At 38.1% G+C, this 21,075-nt stretch overlaps 1 protein-coding gene across 4 annotated transcripts in view; it reads right to left on the bottom strand.

Moving 5' to 3' along the window:
• The window catches only part of ARHGAP28 (Rho GTPase activating protein 28), a 209,536-nt gene that overhangs the window by 51,310 nt on the left and 137,151 nt on the right, over positions 1 to 21,075 (bottom strand). For all 4 annotated transcript variants that reach the window (XM_044243370.1, XM_044243372.1, XM_044243371.1 and 1 more), the window contains 2 exons: positions 15,674 to 15,766; positions 8,144 to 8,233 (listed from right to left, as the gene is read on the bottom strand). In XM_044243370.1, coding sequence (XP_044099305.1) covers positions 8,144 to 8,233; positions 15,674 to 15,766 — 183 coding nt within the window. The remainder of the gene's footprint in view (positions 1 to 8,143; positions 8,234 to 15,673; positions 15,767 to 21,075) is intronic.

Genomic DNA, 21,075 nt, shown 5'->3' with positions numbered 1-21,075 from the left:
TACACTAATATCCTTAAAATGATATGGACCACTTTTCAGTGATCTTCTGAAGTTTTCTAAAAGAGAAATGCTTTCTCAATTTTTGAAATAACTCACCAATGGGAGACAACACTCTAAAAACTGAGAGACTTTTATTTAAAGGTGGAAACTGATGGTTTGGGATGCTTAAACCTACTAAATGTCAGTTTCTTAATCTGTGAAGTGGAGAAGTGCCCATCTGCTGAGTTGATTTATTAAGTCTCTAGTCAGCTCTACTGGACTGAAGTTGTGCCTGCCCTTTGTAATGTAAATTATTCTGGGGGCTGTCTTGGGGAGGCAGAAATTTAATCATGATCCCTGCTCATGAGTTATTGTTTATAATGAGGAGTAGAGTAACATTTATGGACCATTACTGAAAAACAATCAACCCACTGTTCAGAGCTAATTTCTACAACACAGCTATGTATTTACTGGAGGGCAATGGAGAAGAAAGAGGTGCGGCCCGAAAGGGTTTCACCCAGAGGCGGGTGAAGCTGACCTGGAACTCCAAGCATGATGGAGAGGACTTACAGATGCAGAGGCAGCTGGCAAAAACATTCAGGCCCAAAATTAAGATATAATTTCAGGTATGGAAATATCTGAAACACTTCCGTTACATGGAATTGTGGTTTGCCAGGAGCTGAGGCAAGGCATTAGAAAAATATGAGAAATAAAATAGTCAAGATGGTCAGCTCAAATTATGGAAGGCTTGGAAAGCCACACAAAGAAGTCGAGACCCTCCTAAGGGTTAAAACCAAACAGAACAAAACAAAGGAACATTCATGTGTTAGAGTAGGGGAGTGACGTGGTAACAATGAAAAGGAGAAGAAATCTCCCAATAAATGGACTTTGAATTCTTTTTTTTTCCCCAATTTATTTATTTTCAGAAAAACAGTATTCATTATTTTTTCACCACACCCAGTGCTCCATGCAATCCGTGCCCTCTATAATACCCACCACCTGGTACCCCCAATCTCCCACCCCCCCGCCACTTCAAACCCCTCAGATTGTTTTTCAGAGTCCATAGTCTCTCGTGGTTCACCTCCCCTTCCAATTTACCCCAACTCCCTTCTCCTCTCTAACACCCCTTGTCCTCCATGCTATTTGTTATGCTCCACAAATAAGTGAAACCATATGATAATTGACTCTCTCTGCTTGACTTATTTCACTCAGCATAATCTCTTCCAGTCCCGTCCATGTTGCTACAAAAGTTGGGTATTCATCCTTTCTGATGGAGGCATAATACTCCATAGTGTATATGGACCACATCTTCCTTATCCATTCATCCGTTGAAGGGCATCTTGGTTCTTTCCATAGTTTGGCGACCGTGGCCATTGCTGCTATAAACATTGGGGTACAGATGGCCCTTCTTTTCATGACATCTGTATCTTTGGGGTAAATACCCAGGAGTGCAATTGCAGGGTCATAGGGAAGCTCTATTTTTAATTTCTTGAGGAATCTCCACACTGTTCTCCAAAGAGGCTGCACCAACTTGCATTCCCACCAACAGTGTAAGAGGGTTCCCCTTTCTCCACATCCTCTCCAACACATGTTGTTTCCTGTTTTGTTAATTTTGGCCATTCTAACTGGTGTAAGGTGATATCTCAATGTGGTTTTAATTTGAATCTCCCTGAGGGCTAATGATGATGAACATTTTTTCATGTGTCTGATAGCCATTTGTATGTCTTGATTGGAGAAGTGTCTGTTCTGGACTTTGAATTCTTAAGTAGGTTGACTGAAAAGGCTAGGTGCTTGGTATTTATAGTGTAAAAATATCCACTCACCCATTAAACATATGAACACTAGCTTCCTTTGAAATTTTTACTAGTTATTTGAATATATTTGAAATATTAATACCATTCCCATTTAAAACACACTTCCTTTGCTTGACCATAACAGGTCCTACCATTTCCCTATGTGCCTAACCATAAAAGGCTGGGGCTTCAACTGGTGAGGAAAGGCAAGGTTTTCCAGCCAGTGAAGCTTGGTCTGCCACCCAAATCATGCAGCACTAGGACTAGAGAGTAGAATATATGAGATATGATTATTTTGAATTCCAGTCTATAGAAAGTTGGCACTACCTGTTTGAGTTCTCTCAAAATTAGACTTTGACTGTACAATATTTCCTTCACAAGAAACACCGTACCTAACATTTTTCATGTTCATTACTTATAGGAGAAATTCACTAACTCAAAAGCTGTTTCTGACCTTCGGGACTGGCTGGCTGCTGCTTTTTTTCCCTCAAGATTTGAGTTGGTGTGTTATAACTCTATGTATAAAAGCTGCCTTGAATTAATAGATAATAAGGTTTCCCCTTCTTCCCCTTATGTCCCTGAGATTGGAACTGGCAAATCTACATCTTGCCAAATTCTCCAGAGACACATGTTTATTTTTTTAAATTGAAGTATAATTAACATAGTGCTCTATTAGTTTCAGGTGTCCAATATAACAATTCAACATTTCCATAGAGGTTTCAGTCTTTATCGAGATAAGTTTACTCCTCATCCCCTTTATCTCTTTCACCCATCCTCCCACCCAGCCACCCCATTGCAACGTTACTTTGTTCTCTGTATTTGAGAGTCTGTTTTTTGTCTCTTTTTTATTTTGTTCATTTGATTTGTTTCTACAGTTCCACATATGAGAGAAATCATATGGTATTTGTCTTTCTCTGTCTCACATACTTCACTTAGCATTACACCCTACAGGCCCACCCATGCTACTGCAAATGACAATATCTCATTCTTTTTTATGGCTGGGTAATATTCCACTGCATCCATGTATACCACATCTTTATCCATTTATTTATTAATGCACACTTGGGCTGCCTCCGTATCTTGGCTATTGTAAAAAATTCTGCAAACATAGGAGTGTACATAGCTTTCTGAATTAGTATTTTCCCAGTTTGGGTAAATACCTAATACCCCAGAGATAAATAAGTGATATTCACTGACAAATATGCCATCAAGTTTGAAATAAAACATAGTAACAATTACAAAATCTATCCAATTGTGAATTTAAAGGCATTCTCATAATATCTTAGATTAAAAATTAAATCACATGTGAAATTAAAAGCTAAATGTTAGAAAATAAGAACATTAAATTCCAAAAATCCATGATAAAAGTTAAACTGTTATTCAGAGATTAACTCTTAACTTTAAATGCAAATAAGTAAGATTAAAAGTAAATGTGTTTATAATCCAAGAGACTAGAAAAAATTATACAAGTAGAACCAAGAAGGAATGAAAAATTAGTATGGATTAAATATATTAATACAATAGGAAAAGCAGGCTCATAATCAATTATACAATTATTTTTAGGTGACTTCCTAAAAAAACTCCTAAAAAAAAAGCTGGTAACAGGCAACTATTTACAGTTCTAATTGGGATAAAAGACATAAATATTAGGAACAAAAAAGGTGAAATACCTACCTCACAGAAAATTTAAAATTATACACCTAAATAAGTGTGTGTGTATATTTGTATATATGTGTGTATACACAAACAGCATATACTGAAAATGCTAAATAAACTGAAAGTTTTGCTACAATAAATATAGGTTACCAAAACTCACACCATTTGGGATGGAAATGAATATAATGTCAAAACCATATCCACTGAAAAAATAATCAAAACACTATGTCTACACTGATGCCAGGTCTTGGAGGTTTCACTACAAAATTACCATACAAGGAGATTATGCTGAGTGAAATAAGTCAAGCAGAGAGAGTCAGTTATCATATGGTTTCACTTAATTGTGGAGCATAAGGAATAATACGGAGGACATGGGGAGATGGAGAGGAGAAGTGAGTGGGGGAAATCGGAGGGGGAGACAAACCATGAGAGACTGTGGACCCTGAGAAACAAACAGGGTTTTGGAGGGGAGTGCGGGGTTGGGTGAGCCTGGTAGTGGGTATTATGGAGGGCACGTATCGCATAGAGCACTGGTTATGGTGCATAAACAATGGATTTTGGAACACTGAAAAAAAATAAAATAAAATGAAAAATAATTACAATACAAGCTTAAACATAATGGATTTTATAGATGATATATTTAGACCAAATTTTAATATATGGCTCTAAAACATTGAAAAAGGACTCTTAACATATTCATACCAAGATTAGTGTATCTGTAACAACAAAAAGAAATTATATATAGGCTAAATACCACTATTAGAATCTTACTAATAGAGCAGTTGTTAAAATGCTAAAATAGTAGAAACTGATATTCCATAATGTAATAAAGGTTTTATTTAGCAACAAATTTATAATTCATTATTAGAAAGACCTATCAACAGAATTTCCTAAGGTAACTGCTTAACAAAGAAAAACATATTTATTTTAATAGATGAACAATTGCTTTATATAATTCAACCTTCATCCCTAACAAAAACAATTATAAGGCTCAGAAACTTAGAACTAATATTCTACTTAATAATGAAACTTGGAAGAATTCCTGAAAAAATCAAGAACTTATCAAAAGATTCCCATAATTATTATTTAATGTAACAAGTCATTATGGTTAGTTCAATAGGACAGCAAAAAGAAATAAAAGGATTATTTCAAAGAATGAGTAATGAAAAATTTCACTATTTCGGGTGATTATTTGCACAACTTTAAAATCAAATGAAAAGTTCTTTGAAGTAAAAAGAATTTTTGGAAAGGAAGCTATAATTGTACAAATATTAAAAAAATTACTTTCCTTACATCTCTGCAAAAACAAACTGGAAGATGACCAAAAAACCTACCATTTTAAGATGTCAATGAAAACTATAAAGTTCCTAAGTAATTAATCAATGAAAAATGTATATGGAAAAAATGAAAGAAAGAATATTATGAATTTTTATTGAAGTACAGAAGACATAAATAAATGGAAAAACACAATTATTATTTCTCAGTGGGAGGAGTCAATATTTTAAGATGTAAATTCTATTCCCAACATTAATCTTTAAATTTAATGAAGTTCTTAGTGAAGTCCTAATAAGACTAATTTAATGAGTGGTTACAGCATTATCCTAAGTTCATCCGGAAGTAAAAACACCTAAGAAGAAAGAAAATTTTGATCCAGAACAATGAGAGTGAACACAACCCAACAGATTTCAAAAAACAAACCACAGAGCCATAGTAATTAAGACAGACCCCATATATATATATAGATAGATAGATAGATTACAATTATCATAAAATTGACCCTTCAAATGTACAGAAAAGATGAAAGATTGGGGGGAAAAAAAAACCCAAAACAGTATTGGTCAAGCTACAGTTAACCTTTTAGTAAAGTTAGGTCGCCTACTTTAAACCATTACACAACACAAACTCCAAAGGGCAAGTTCTGGGGACCCTCTGAAGTCTTGAAGATGACAATAAAATGTCCCTGGGAATTTATACTGCCAGGTGAGATTTACTTCACAAGAGTCATGGCCAGAGCCCTTGAAGCCCTTGTTAACATATCACTGAATTACTGGAAATCCTATCATCTAGAAGAAACTTCAGCACCTAACTGGGGTGTCAGTGGCTCCTTATAACCAAGAATCAAGGAAGTCAAAATGTATTCTCCTCATGGTACAATGTTCTAGAATGATTTTCAGTACAGATGCAGTAAGGATTAAGTTCTCATCTGTGGGCTGGCTACTCTAGCAACTAACCAATTTGTGGAATATTTCTAAGTAAAGATATTCTGAGTAACAAGCAATCCAAAAGAAGTCACACTGGAGACTGGTACTAATGAGATTTTTTTTGAGTCTCAATACCACTGAAACTTTTATTTATATCACAATCATGATTCAATCAGCTTTCAGAAAAACAAAACATGAATGACTAACATACTCCAGGAGACACTATCTATAACTGCTACATAAGATTACAGCCTTTCTCTTACACCCTCTAACTTTCAAGAATCCTCTATCTGCAGAAAATACATACCTAATAAGACTTGGTGAATGAATGAATGGATCAACAAAAGCCTAACAAACAAGGCCAACCCCAAATTCTCCTCAGCAACTCAATTATGTAACCATTCTGCTCCAAGTGTTACTTGGTGTGTGCATAGAACCACATGCTGTCCTTCGTTGGCTCATATAAAATGCCTGGGGCAGAAAAGTTAGCTAGAGAGAGAAGGCGTCAGACTGTGTCAGGGGTTTTTACGTCAACTAGAAGACATGGGGGAACTGCAGCAGGCATTGAAACAAGGCTTGCATGTTTAGATCAACAACTTGCCGCTGTGAGGAGGATAAATTTAAGGGGTGTATGCTAAAGTCAGGGAGATCACATAGGGGGCTACTTCAGTAATAAAGGAAGATGATTTGTTTCTGTACTAAGGAAGTAGTTACAGGAAAAGGGGGGGGAGTAGAAATATTCTATAACTATTTACAAGACAAAGTCCGTAGTTCTCGGAGATGGGCACATACAGGGCAGCATGTAGGCAGAGTCGAGGCAAATGTATAGGGATGGTGCCCTGGGCACACGAATACCAGCAACTGAGACACAATATACAGGATCCTGTGCAAAAGCCTTGGAGCAGGAGCCCCCAGTCACAGGACCACAGCACAACTGTGAGAGGTCTCTTATAGGTAACTCCTCACTTCAGTACCTATCAGAGTTTGTGAGGGACTTACTTTGTGTTCATCCATCAGTAAGTAGCGTGCACTGAAAAATATCTCTAAAAGAGAGACATCCTTACTCATTTGCATGCCAGTGGACAATCTTAAGTAGGAAAATAGGAGCCAGATTCAGAGCTGGCCGGTCAGACCCTGGGGGCAAGCCCTAGCCCATCTGTGCCATAACCTGTAGGGCTATGGATAAGTTATTCATCGTCACTCACATTCTTTTGTGCTTCTTATATGATCACTGTTTAACAAAGCAACCTCAAAATCAAAAATCTAAAAACACAACAGGAAAACTCCTTCACCTGGGGCTCATGACGTTCTCTCTGAACAACGGGGATCTACTGAGAGCCTGCTATGCATGTAATCATCAAACATCTTTAGTCTCCAACTGGTCAAAAGATGAGAAACTACCGCTCAGAGGCTCATGTGAATGTGCCCCCTCCACCTGCCTGACTGAGGTGCTCTTGTCTGCCATCAACTTGCCATCCGGTAACCACGACCTCACTGAACAGGGTCTCTGCAAGAGCACCTGCACAGAGACACCAAGTAGGGATGTACAGTGGTTCTAGGAGGGGGAAGGACATGATGAGGCTTTCTGATCAAAAGAAGTAAAGTTCTGGGGCGCCTGGGTGGCTCAGTGGGTTAAGGCCTCTGCCTTCGGCTCAGGTCATGATCCCAGGGTCCTGGGATCGAGCCCCGCATCGGGCTCTCTGCTCAGCAGGGAGCCTGCTTCCTCCTCTCTGTCTGCCTGCCTCTCTACCTACTTGTGATCTCTGTCTGTCAAATAAATAAATAAAATATTAAAAAAAAAAAAAAAAAAAAAAGAAGTAAAGTTCTGTCACTCAAGGCCAAGCGAGTGAATGTGTTTGGAGTGGAGGATGTATACAGGTAAGTCCTGAGCTCTAAGGCAATAGTGCCTTCAGTATCAGGATGAGGGTGTTTTAATTTATCCTGTAGGGGTAAAGGACTTCTCGGTTTAAACGGCAGAATTAGGCCAGATTACTGGTGTGAACTCAGTCAAGAGGCCTAAAGGTACCAGATTCTTCCAGGCTTGATACACACAAAGAACATCCTCTAGTTTCTGACCACAGTGGTATCAATTTACAGAGTCCTCTTTTAAACTGAGATCTAGTGGGGCACCTGGGTGGCTCAGTGGGTTAAAGCCTCTGCCTTCAGCTCGGTCATGGTCCTAGGATCCTGGGATTGAGCCCTGCATCGGGCTCTGTGCTAGGTGGGGAGCCTGCTTCCTCCTCTCTCTCTGCCTACCTCTCTGCCTACTTGTGATCTCTGTCTGTCAAATAAATAAATAAATAAATAAATAAATAAAAATAAACTGAGATCTAGTCATTCCTCGGTTTTGAGTCTCATACTTCCTAACTGTTAAAATGTTGGTGGGTCTCCTGGCAGCTGTGGTTTCTTCACAATCTTAGTTCAAGTTTTCCTTATCTGTTTTGAAGAAATTGCTTCTTCTTGCCTTGAACTTGTAAATATGCTGTGCGATTGTTTTGGCGGGTGACAACTTACCACAGAGCCACTCCTAGGAACTGCAAAACTCCCTTCTTCATCTTGGGACCCATCTGACAGGGTGGTATTGTTGAGAGAAGCACCATCTGGCTAAATGAAGAAATAAAAGTACCATTTTTATTCAGGCAAACACTTCTAATGTGTGTATTACACTATGTGTATCTATTTAGATATGTGTGATACTGTACGAAGTTGTGACTTCCTGGGCAGGGACAGCTGCATCCAGTCCTTCAGGGAACATCACTGTGAGTTCCTAAATGCCAGGCCCTTCCACAGACACTGGACAGACCCCGGGCCCTGGAGCCAACATTGCTATTGCCTGCCACAAAATCCTTTTTCCTTAACAATGTCTTGGTTTCGTTTCAGGGAGTTAAACCAAAGAACTTCATTTCTAGGTTGCTTTGCAGCTGGGAGTGATCATGTGCCTAGTGTGATCAATGAGAGGTGAGTGTAATTTAGCAAGAGTGCTTCCAGAACAGTTAAGGCTTTCCTGACCAAAAGAAAGAGGGTCATCTCACATGCACTTGTGACAGTGCTGTAGATGACAGCCTAGAGTTGTGAGGTATGTTGTTGGAATAAGGATGATGACCAAGACAATGGGCAGCAGAGGTGGAAGACCAAGCCTACCTGGGTTTGTGCTAAGGCATCCTGTAATATCCTGTCAGACTCGGACCACCAAACCTCCATGTGAACCAAAACAACTTCAACCCTTCCATTACATATGGCCAAACTTGTCTAATCTTTAATCTATAATTATCTTTTGCAGGGACTAGAATTCAGTAGCAACAGTACCAGGTTATGTTCGTCATTTATAAAGTTAGAAACGAGGTTTTTGCTGTACTGGACAATGGTTTCACTAAAATTTAAGACGTAAATATTCTTTTTTTACTGAAGGAAACTTACAAAATAGAATATATTGAATACTTATGAAAATACAGTGTTTTGTTTTTTTAAAAAAACTTTCACTCGGGGCCCCTGAGTGGCTCAGTTGGTTAAGCATCTGACTCTTGATTTCAGCTCAGGTCATGATCTCAGGGTTGTGAGACTGAGCCCTGTGTCAGGCTCTGCAGGGGCACGGAGCCTGATAATTCTCTCTCTCCTCCTCCTTCTGCTCTCCCTCGCCACTTCTTTCTCTCTCCTTCTCTAAAAACAAAACAAAACAGAAAACCTTTTACTCCTTGCTTGACCACATTTTCTATATTTCTTATGGATAGTAGGCATTACTTTATAAAATGGAGAAGATTTTTTGAGAGAGAGAAAGAGAGGGAACACGTGCACCGGAGTAGGTGGAGGGGTAGTGGGAGAGGGAGAGAAAGAATCTCAAGCAGGCTACACACCCAGCATGGAGCCTGAATCTGGGCTTGATTTTGCGATCCTGAGCCGAGATCAAGACTCGGCCACTTAACTGACTGAGTCACTCAGGTGCCTAAGAACCTTTTCCTTAAAAGGACAACTAAAACATGAGAACTAGTATAAGATGGTGGACTAGTAGTCAAGATGCTCCCCTCCGACCTCCTTCACCAAAAACGGCAGAAAACATATATATATAATTTTTTTTAAGAAGACATTTTTTTATAGCACTAGAAACCATCAAAGAATTCCATAGCAGACCAACACAGAAATTTCTAGATGAAAAACAGATAGAATCGGTTTGGTAAAATAAAAACCTCTACCTAAGAGCTGCATAAAGGAACATTTCTAGAGAGGAAGGAGAAAAACAAATAACAGAATTGTACAAAGAGTACGAAAGGATCCTAGGTAAATAGTTAAAAATGTTTGCAAAACAGAAGCTAAGTAGACCAGCCCCTTAAATATACAGACAAGCCCTGAATATAATGCAAAAAAACTCCCAAAATGTAGTTTAAATAAAATGAACTAACTGCCTTAGGGTATAGGATCCTAGGATGAGTATACAGGCCTAAGAAGGAAATCAAGAGGCCTAACAAGAGACATGGAGGGCAGATTGAAATGAATCAGTTTTGCCTGGAAGCAATAAATTAGGTTCTTCATTCCTGTCATTGGTTTGGTATCTGCGGATAATGTGTACTGACCTACCTGCCTCCTCTACACACTTCAAAGTTAAGTACACCCCACTTAGAAGAACACACAATCAATAATTTTAGTCTTTGGAGAAACTGATCTATTCAAGTGCAAAGGAAATATCTCATCAATTAAAAATTAATAAAGTCAGTGCTATGATTCTACAGAGAACTTTAGGGGCCCACTGAGCTGTAGAGTTCCACCTGAAAGTATGCTGGTGCCCTTGGTCTTGTAGAACACTTTCTACCCTATGCTTCCTTGGATCGAGTATCTGGTGGATCATCCCCCCCTTCTGTGACAGCATTCTCAATGGACAGGAGAACGAGGGAGAAACTGGGGAGCTGGAAGGAAAAAACACCCTGGATCCAGACTCCTGGTCAGAAGTTCTCTCTGCAGTGGAGGCAAAACCTAAAACCGGAAACATGTGCTGCCACTCAACAGGAGATGTGCACTTCCCTGACCAGATGGTTCTCACACTCAGGCAGACACTTCACTGTTTACGTCACTTACTATTACACATTCCAAAAGCTGACATTTTTCCACACAAGATGTTTATATTTGAAAAATAAATGGAAAAAAACCTAAATATTTATATCTTGGTTGATACTTGAAAATATTGAAAAAAAAAACACATTTACATGGTAGTCTGTTATTTTTATGTATGAGCTCACCCTTGAGGATCAAGCTTTAGTTGACAAATCCTCTACTTGGGATACATGCACAAAAACTAGTTTTTGTCTTTGTTTCTTGCTATAGATACTTTTGTAATTTAGTTATTTTTTTTATTTACCTACTAAAGTATTCCCTGCTGAGTTTAGGGGCTATGGGTGATGACCCGTGGGTGGCTTGTTTGCCAACAATCTGAATTACATTACATCTTTACTCAAGAGAAATGACAATATACACCCTTTACATGAAATGAATCTCCATGGTGGCATTAGGCATAACTGCTCAAAAATGGAAACAATCCAAACGTCCATCATGAGGTGAACAGATATACCAGTAGTCGCATATTTGTGCTATGGAATACTAGTAATAATAAAAGAACCAAACTTCCATCACATGCAGCAAATGGATGTATCTAAAAAACTTACCGTGAGTGAAAAAAGCCAGACACAGTATTGCATTTTGTATTTATAGTTCTACTCATATGAGAGTGAAAACCATCCTAACGTGTTAGAAATCACCACAGGGCTTGCCTGGGTAGGAGCAGGATGACAACTGGCTAGCAAGGGGTTCAGAGAGATTTCTGCTGTGATGGAAATGTTCTGTTTTGATGGGCTTGGTTGTATGGGTAAAAACATATGTTGGAATTAACTGAATTACACACCTAAAATACATGCACTTAATGTTTATAAATTATACCTCAGTAAAAAACATAAAAACAATTTTGATTCCTTCAAAAAATTTAATTCTTCTATTCAGTGTGATTTAAGGGGCCATTGCTGCTATGAACCAAGAACCCATGGCTGCTCTGGGGAAAAAGTTGTTTTTGAGAAATAATTTGTTTATTGAAACTAAGAAAAGAATGAGACAAGCTAAAAAAAACCTACATTCATGACCAAGAAAAAATCCTACTAATCTGGAAAATAAAGATGAAGAGACAGAGCAAACAGACTAACATGAGAGGAAGTTTAGGAGATACTGAAATTTAGGGGGCTCCTGGATGGCTCAGTTGTTAAGCATCTGCCTTCAGCTCAGATCATGATCCCAAGGTCCCGGGATAGAGCCCATATAGGGCTCCCTCCTCGGTGGGAAGCCTGCTTTTCCCTCTGCCACTCTCCCTCCTGTGTTCCCTTTATCACTCTCTCTCTCTCTGTCAAATAAATAAATAAAATCTTAAAAAAAAAAAAAAGATACTGAAATTCAAGGATGCCTGGGTGGCTCAGTTGGTTAAGCATCTGACTCTTGATTTTGGCTCAGGTCATGATCTCAGAGTCATGAGATGGAGCCCTGCATCAGGGTCCACACTGGGCATGGAGCCTGCTTAAAATTCTCTCTCTCTCTCTTCCCACCTCTGCCCTTCCCTTTCCTTCCTCCCCCAATTCTAAAAAAAATTTAAAAAGAAGACACTGCATTTCATTCACACATAGCAACAACCATGTGTTCTAGAAGGGTGTTCTAGAAGGGTGGGGACACAGAAAAATGGGGAGGAAAAAATGACTTAAGACATAAAAGAAGACAGTGTCCAGAAACTAGAGGGGGAAAAAAAAAACAGTTCTCAGGTGAAAAGAACTTGCCAAGTAGAGACCAAAATGAATGGAATAAAGGTCAGATCCTCAAGAAAATTCAGAATTCCAGGAATAAATTCAAAATAAATAAAAATTCAAAAATTGGCAGGGAAACAAAAAAAAAATACCCCCTCATTTATGAAGGAATGAGATTTAGGCAACTAAAATAAGAAAATAAAAACAAATAATGTAAGAGTGCAATAGTCAGTCACTAAACATTAGAAGATATTCTATCATAAAAGTTATCCAGGACAGCTAAGGTTTTCCAATAGTAACGGTTAGTCAGTTGACACACGTTCCTATTGGGAATATTAACATGGTATCCAGAGTTTACTAACCATCTTGTAAGAGTACGGATTAAATGCTAAGGTGGCAGCATAAAAGGCAAAAAGCAGAAGTTCATGCTAAGCCTGTCACTGCACTGTACTGCAGATGTACCAGCGACGGTCTACCAACCACCATCAGTACTTGTTTTGTGATTAAAACAAATTCCTACTTGTTTAAATCAAAGTTCCTTAGATTTTATTTTCCACAAAGCAAACACAGATGAAACTGACATTGTTTTTAACAGATGCTATGACTGTATGCTGCAGTGAATTATGAAAGAATAGCAAATACAGGCATTTGATTTTCACTTAAGACACTGGAACTAAACTAGATCAACTACTTTGCTTTTTTGCATATACTAACGCCTCAAATGACTAATTCATTTATCTGGACTGCACATTTTATCTATCCAAGAAGTGATTTTTAGAGGTTTGTTATGATGTTAGACTGGATTGTAGGACTTTTGTAAATGCCCAAATTCAGTGGCATTTGTGATGAGAGTCAAGGGTCAACTGTATATAATACATAAATAGACTATTTTAAGTAGGTTATTTCAAAATAAATACTTCAGATATTAATAAAATAATAAGATGTAATATGGACTCTTTTTTAAAGATTTACTGAGCTATGACATACAATTAACTACAAACATTTAAAGATTAAAGTATACAGTTTGATGTTGTTTTGACAAAAAATGTAGGCCTGTGAAACCATCACCACAGTCAAGACAATGAACAAAATCGGCACCACAAAAATGTTCTTATAGCCCTTTGTTAACCTCTCCTTCCTTCCTCTCCTCATCCATCCCCAGGTCACCGGGGAATCACAATCTTCCTTCTCTCACTATTGGTTAGTTACATTTTCCATAATTCTACATAAATTGGATCTTTTTGATCTGGCTTCTTTCACAACGCATAACCACTTTGAGATCCATCCACATTGTACATATCAATAGTTCATTGCATTTTATTGCTGAATAATATTCTGTTGTATGGATATGCCAGAATTTGTTCATCCATTCATCTATGGGGAAAAACTATTCCCAGTTTGGGACTATTGTACTAGAAGCATTTGAGTAAGTCTTTGTATGAACATATATTATGTATGAGTAGAACAGCTCGGTCTGCAGTAGGTATATGTGTAACATTTTAAGAAGCTGTCACACTATTTTCCCAAGTGGATGGCCCCCTTTACATTCCCACCAGCAGTGCAGGAGAGCGTCAGCAGCTCTGCACCCTCAAAAGCAGCTGAAATGGTCAGTCTTTTTAATTTCAGTCATTCCACAGGTTATGTGGGAATATCTCACTGTGGCTTTATTTGCATTTCCATAATCACTAGTGCTACTGAGCACCTTTCACGAGTTTATTTGCCATCATTTTTGGTGAAGTGTCTATTTGAATCTTTTTCCCATTTTAGAAGATGAGAAAAATACCAAACACTGGAAAGCTCAAAGTATATTCTTGAGAGAGAAAGCTGATTTGTTTTCAGAGGTAAAGGGTCTATGTGCTTAAATTAAGGGAACTAAAGGTTAAATCCTGGCAGGAAACAAACTGGGAATAATTTTCAATATCAAAAGAAATTTTATATTATTTCTGTAAACAATTGGGGTTATATTCTAGGATTAAATGGGAAAGTTAATCAGATGATCAAACCTCTCTTTTCTAAAACCTAATACAGTGAACAAAACATAAAAACAGGAAAAAAGATTCCCAGCAACATTCACATGAGAGGTGACCGGAGAGAGAGATATTCTAGGAATAACATAAATTCTTCTATAATCCAACTGCTGCCCCATCAAAACAGCACTAATGAAGAATGTAAATGGAGGGGCGCCTGGGTGGCTCAGTGGGTTAAGGCCTCTGCCTTTGGCTCAGGTCATGATCTCAGGGTCGTGGGATCAAGCCCCGCATCGGGCCTTCTGCTCAGCGGGGAGCCTGCTTCCCCCTCCTCTCTCTTGCCTGCCTCTCTGCCTACTTGTGATCTCTGCCTGTCAAATAAATAAATAAAACCTTAAAAGAGAGAGAATGTAAATGGAGAAAATTTTTAAATAGACAACTGTCATGTCCAAAATGAGAAAAGACAACCCAAAGTGTGAGTAACCATACTTGGGTTCACTATATGAACATTCAAAGACTCTCCCCAACACCATGTCAGCAAGGAGGAGAGAACCTACTACAATTCACCATTCTGCCTTTTGCTATCGGGAAGGAAGTTAGGAGAGGGAATATGAGGACAGAAAAATAAAAAAAGAAAAAAGAGACTATATGACTTCTACCAAAGAGAGAAAGTAGGAGTGCACATAGAAACCTGTGAGAAAATGTTCTGGGCTAAACCATAAATGCAGTCCCCTTTCCTGTTTGGAAAGAGATATAAGCTCCATCCTCCTCCTCAAGCTTGTCTGGCTGTTCCTTCTTCTGGGTCACCTGGGAGGAGAAGTGGGGATGGGGCAAGCAGGGAGATGGGAGAGGGAGGGAGACACTGGACACCTGAGGTTACATGTATGGTCAGAAGAAGGGTGCTTCATCTTCACCTTGTACTGCACAAACAGTAGAAACCTGAGGACACATGTTTCCCCTCCAGCAGAGGGACCTATGACTTGATGGAATGAACACTCTTCTGAGAATTTTTTAAAATAAAAGAAAAATGGAGAGGAGATAAATCTGTCCCAGAAAAGGCCTACAATCATTGGTTTTCTGGGTATTTATCTGTTTTTATATAGTATGCAATTATTTGTGGATTTAACTATTAAACTTGGCTTTATTTAATGCTTAATGTTTTCCTGCAAATTGAGTAAATGTGGATAGGTATGTTGAGAGCTGTAGCTGTCCAGCCATCTTAATTATGGTACATTGTTCTGAAGTTTTGCCTGATTGTCTTGAAAAAAATGACTTCTTCATTCATCCCTATCCCCAGCTATCTTGCTGTAACTTACCAAGGACCCACTTGTTTTGATAATTCCTGGCAGTTCTTTTTCCTCCGGGGTTCCATCCAACTGAGCAGTATGGTTGTCACAGGTATCACCTGGCTAATGAAAGAATGAGAGTCATTTTCAACCAGGCATATCTGCCCCAACATGATTGTTTATTCAATTACACATTATATAAGACTCTACAAATGTATAGTCATATGGTGATGGAGGATAAGTTGGTCTCAAAAGCAAACACTGTTAATTACCTGCCAAAATCCACTTTTCTTAACTGATGAATATCATGATTTGCTCCAAAGATGTTATGTCTAAACTAAAAACACTAAAGTGTGATCATGTGATGGCTCTGACCAATGAGATACAAGCAGAATCCTACTTGGTAGAGTATCCAGGAAGGCTAATGTTTTCTTGTTAAAGAAACAGCTGACGCTGTTTCTTCTTCACAAGGATCCAGTGTCTGTGATGCCCAGATATACTTGAGAAGCACTAAATATTAGCCCATAGGCCAAGTGGAGCAGAATGGAAAGATGAAAAACTTGGTAGATTCATGCTAGGAAATCAGCCACACCAGCCTCAGACTTTAAGGATAATAAATCTCTAATCATCTAAGTCATGAAGCTTACTGATTAACCTATGCCACTTTAAAACCAACTTTATAATTTTTTGTAATGATTTACAAATCAGCAAGAGCAGTTTTTTCAATCAAGAAACTAGAAATACATTAGGTTGACTAACTCAAAAGCACATAAGACTGAACCAAATATTTGATTCCTATTCACTGAATATTGTAAAAGCTCTGATTTTCATTATGCAGCAAGTGTTATCTAGAGATTATTATGATTGTGATAGATGGCATTTTAGGTCTTGTGCATATGCTCTAAGATTTTTAGCAGCATTTGTGATATAATGGCATTCCCCAAAATAAAACGCAATTATTCTATTCCATGATTGAAGCAACATTTTGCCAAATTAAACATACTGGATATTAATGAAATCATACACTGCTACATGAGACTTCAAAACTGTTGTTTTTCATCTTGCTTTTCCATATTTTCTAACTTTCCCCCAATATGTATGCATTAGAGTAAGAAAAATAGACATCTCTTTCCAAGTAGAAGCAATGCTAAAGTGGCAGTACAAGAAACCAGGTCAGGACAGAGAACTGAGAGCACACCACTTCCAATCACTCAGAACTAGAGAAAGGTGTGTACTGTTATAAGAATAGCTCCAAGTGGCACTGGAAACCAACAAGGTGTCCTAATAACAGATGAGACACTGTTAGAAATTCCTGCAAAATAAAATGTAAACAATGTATTTCATAATTGTATAGAACTTACCCTAAGAACAGCATAAATCAACATTGCTGGCAAAGAAAGGTTAAATCGACAAACAGCAAACATACAACCAAGCGAGTTCAATGTGAAAATTACAAAGGGGAGGAAGGAGCCTTAGCTCAGTGGCCACAATAATTTATCATGAAGTGTTTCCTCAATGGAGGGACCAGACAGATCTCCCAAAGGCTCCCTTTACACCGAACAGCAGGCAGTAGCTACATATGGGCCCAAGAAAATCACTCTGGCTGAAGTGAACCACCTGCCTTGGAAAGTTGTCCAGGGTTGAGACCAAAACACATCTCAGTATCAGGTAACTCTGGACCTTTATCAAAGTCACGGAAGGGAGAATAAAAGGAAACATCACTTTTTGTCTTGGATAGTAAGAAATGAAGTCATTCACCCCTCTCCCTTTGGTGTGTGTGTGTGCACGCATGCATGCATGTGTGTGCACATGTGCACGTGAGCATGGATACTCATCCATATGTAGAGTTTAACTTCCATTCATTCCCATATTTTACTGACTTACACAGTACCCAAAATCAGCCCTCTCATTTAATAAAGAATCCTTTGATTAAATATCTATATCATGGTAGAGAAATCACATAACAATAACACATCATAAGTCACTAATAGGTTGGTCTAGCCCATTAAATATATATCAATCACCAAGGACCATTAGCCATTGGAGAAAATTAGTGTAATGAATAAATTTAGTCATGGCAAAAAAAAAATCAACATTCTAAAAAAGTACAGTGATAAACATTCTGGGAAAAAGAATTGAGGGAAGGGAAAAGGCTTAAAATAAGTTAATTTCAGAGAGATTTGAAAAGATATTACAACCATAAATCAGGACAAACTATCATAATAAAGGGGAAGTCATTGAAAAAAGAGTTCCTATCAATTAATAGTATGACTACTGAATTAAAAAATCAGTAGAGGCTAAATTATAACCACTCATGGCAAAAATGACAATTAGGAATCTACAAACTGATATAGACAAAATCTACTAGCAAAGAGAACAAATAGGAAAAAAGACAAGGAAATACAACATACAATTTAAGAACTATGTGAGTTTAACACACAGGCACTGAAAGGAAGGATAGGAAAATGGAAAATACTAAAGAAATAATGGAAAGAGAATGGCTAGAACTGAAAGAAAAGGAACATTTTTCACCAACAAAAAGCTAAGTGCTGACTGTGATTTTAAAAAAAGGTGTCAGGGGCACCTGGATGGTATAGTCAGTTGAGCATCCAACTCGATTTCTGCTCGGGTTGTGATCTCAAGGTTAAGAGACTTGAGCCCTGTGTGGGCTCGTCGCTCAGCCAGGAGTCTGCTTGGGTTTCTCTTTGCCTTTGCCCCTCCCCACAACTTCCCACCAAACACATGGACATAAGCTCTCTTTCTTTCTCAAACAAATAAATTTTTAAAAAATAAAAATAAAAAATAAATTTTTAAAAAAAGATGTCATATCCTGATGACAGTTCCAGTCTCCAACACTAAAGATAAAGGTAAAAGGCTTCCAGAAATATAAAAATGAGAAAAGGAAACAAATAAAGGAGTAAGATTTAGAGAGACATCAGATTTCTCAACATTAACACTACATGAAAAAGCAAACAGATTAATATTTACAAATTTTTGAAAAAATTAATATAGGGCCTAGCATTTGATACTCCTAGTTTAGGATTTAAGCTTTTTAGATATGAAAATTTAGTATCCACAGATATTTTTTGCCAGATTTGCTCAAAGGATAAAGGATGTAATCTGCTAAAAAGATGTAACATTTTATAATATTTATGATTATGCAAATTAGTATTTGTACCATTCTCTGTATTTACTCTACTATGGTAGCCCCTCACCATCCTCCTAGGAGAAAGAACAGTACTCGCTTTCTCATTCCAGAAACCTGTCAGTAGTTCAGGGGTAGGGCTGGAACAAAACTTTAATGTTCTCTTTCATCTCACTGCAAGATTTCTTCACGTGTTTGGCACCACACTTGCCCCTTTATTCGCCTTTAAAAGGTGGTAAGATCTTCAAGGAATTGAAATACATGGAATAATGATAAAAGGGAAAAGAAACAAAAGAAGCCTAGACTAATCATGAGAGTCCATGGCCAGTGTGGATATATTGGGTGTGGCATATAAGACTTCAAGAGTAAAGCTCACTCTTCAGCACTGCAATGACATCTGGTAAAAGCGCAAGGACCACAAGTGGTGTAACTAGAAGCTCCCCTCCTGCACTGGTCCCTCATAAAAGGTCCCCTAGACAGACAATATTCCTTATCTGGGGGACCAGACACAATTCCTGCTTATCCTTGAGTAACATGTTTCAGTTCCCTGTTAGCCGGTGAAATTGTTCAAACAAGCGAATCACATCCTCCCGTGGGAACCATGGGGTACCTCACTCTCTTGATACTACAAAGCCTGTCTCCTACCACCCCTGGTTATTCACTCTGTTCCCAAGTGCACCCCACACATGGCTCTGTGTCCACATCCCCCAAGCTGTGAGAACATGTGATAATAAATTGCTGTTGATCTTGTCTGTTGCTGAGTATCAAGATACCCCTGTAACCCTAGGGTGGGAATCCCTCCCTCACCCACAGGATGAAGAAGAGATGATCAAAATAGTATACAGAGACAGCCAGGAGAAAGGCTGATAGAAATCCACTATTTGAAAACACTAGTATCTACTCTGTGTGTCCCTATTCTGGCTGGTCTGGAAGAGTAAACGGGAGAGAGGAATCACAGTCTGGATCAGAGTCCTGGTTGGAAGTAAGGTATGTAAGACTCCCTACAATGCAGGAACAATCTAAAACCAAGGGCACTTACTGCCAACGTAGCAGAAAAAGTAGACTTCTAACTAAATGGAATTAATAATCTTATGAGAAAATAATGAAATTAGGAAAAAAGAAAAAAAAACTAGTGACAAAATCTGCAAAATAGGATTGCTCACAAAACTTGACAAAACCCTCAGGCAACAGAAGAGCATCCAGAAGACAAATTAGACACATCCAAACCCTTAAGCAGAATTTGGAAGGAACCAACAACTAGTTTGAATTAGGACAATCTTTTAAAGATCCAGATAGAATATCCCACATAAAATACATGTAAGATGAAAATAAAGTATAGAAACTAAAGATCATCATCATCATTATTCATCAGATCAAGGATGGTACCAGGGTTATTCTTGGAACACCTAAAGTATCTCTCCTCCTCTGGTAGGAAAGAAAAAAAGTAGAGCTCAAGAGAAGGTAATATATGAGTTGTAACAAGGGAAAGTCTCTCACCATAAATTTCCTACTGTCATGAGTCCAAGTGGAGGCAGATGTCAGTAAACTCGTGCCCTTCTATGCCTCTAGTCTGGGTGCAGCACTTGAGTAAGAGGATGCAGGCCTTATGCTAAGTAGTATAAATCATGGCACTGGATTCATCTCACACACAAAACCCTTCTACTGAGATCATGTCATTGGCAGTTACGAACTCAGATTAGCACTCTTTGAATCTCTGAACTAAACTAGACAAGGTGGGCTCTGCTGAAATGTGTTTACCTCTTGCACTAGACAGTCTACTTTTCCCCACTTATTGTTACACATTTAAAAATGCTACCATGCGGCCCCTCATAAACTATTTATATGAAATGTCAAAGTATTTCTTATATTGAGAATTAAATCAATACTGAAAGATACATGGAGAGTAGCATAAAACTCTCTATTACGTGTTCAGGAAAAAGAACAACATTTAGATGATGACATCCCTGACATCTTGACTTCTGGCTGGGGCTAGAACTGCAGCCATGGTTTTGTAGACAGCTGCTAGGCCATGTAGTTATTTGTGGATTTAAGTAATTTTTCATTCCTGAGTTTAAGTGTCTCTGTTTCCTTCTTTCTTTCTTTCTTCTTTTTTCCTACACAAGTTTTTGTTTTTTAAAAGAGCACACTTACCAGCTGAATGGAGATAAAGGTTTCAGATATTTTCCAAAATATTTATAAAACACTTCTTTGATGAGAAATCACTTCTGGAGTGGTGGCTATCAAACAAATAATTATAAGTTATTTGTTCAGTGTTCCAAAATTCATC

This window comes from Neovison vison, chromosome 3 (assembly GCF_020171115.1).
Source record: "Neovison vison isolate M4711 chromosome 3, ASM_NN_V1, whole genome shotgun sequence".
In the NCBI taxonomy this organism is placed as follows: domain Eukaryota; kingdom Metazoa; phylum Chordata; class Mammalia; order Carnivora; family Mustelidae; genus Neogale; species Neogale vison.
Note: the sequence above shows the minus strand (reverse complement) of the source record. Positions and strands in the feature narration are given on the sequence as shown.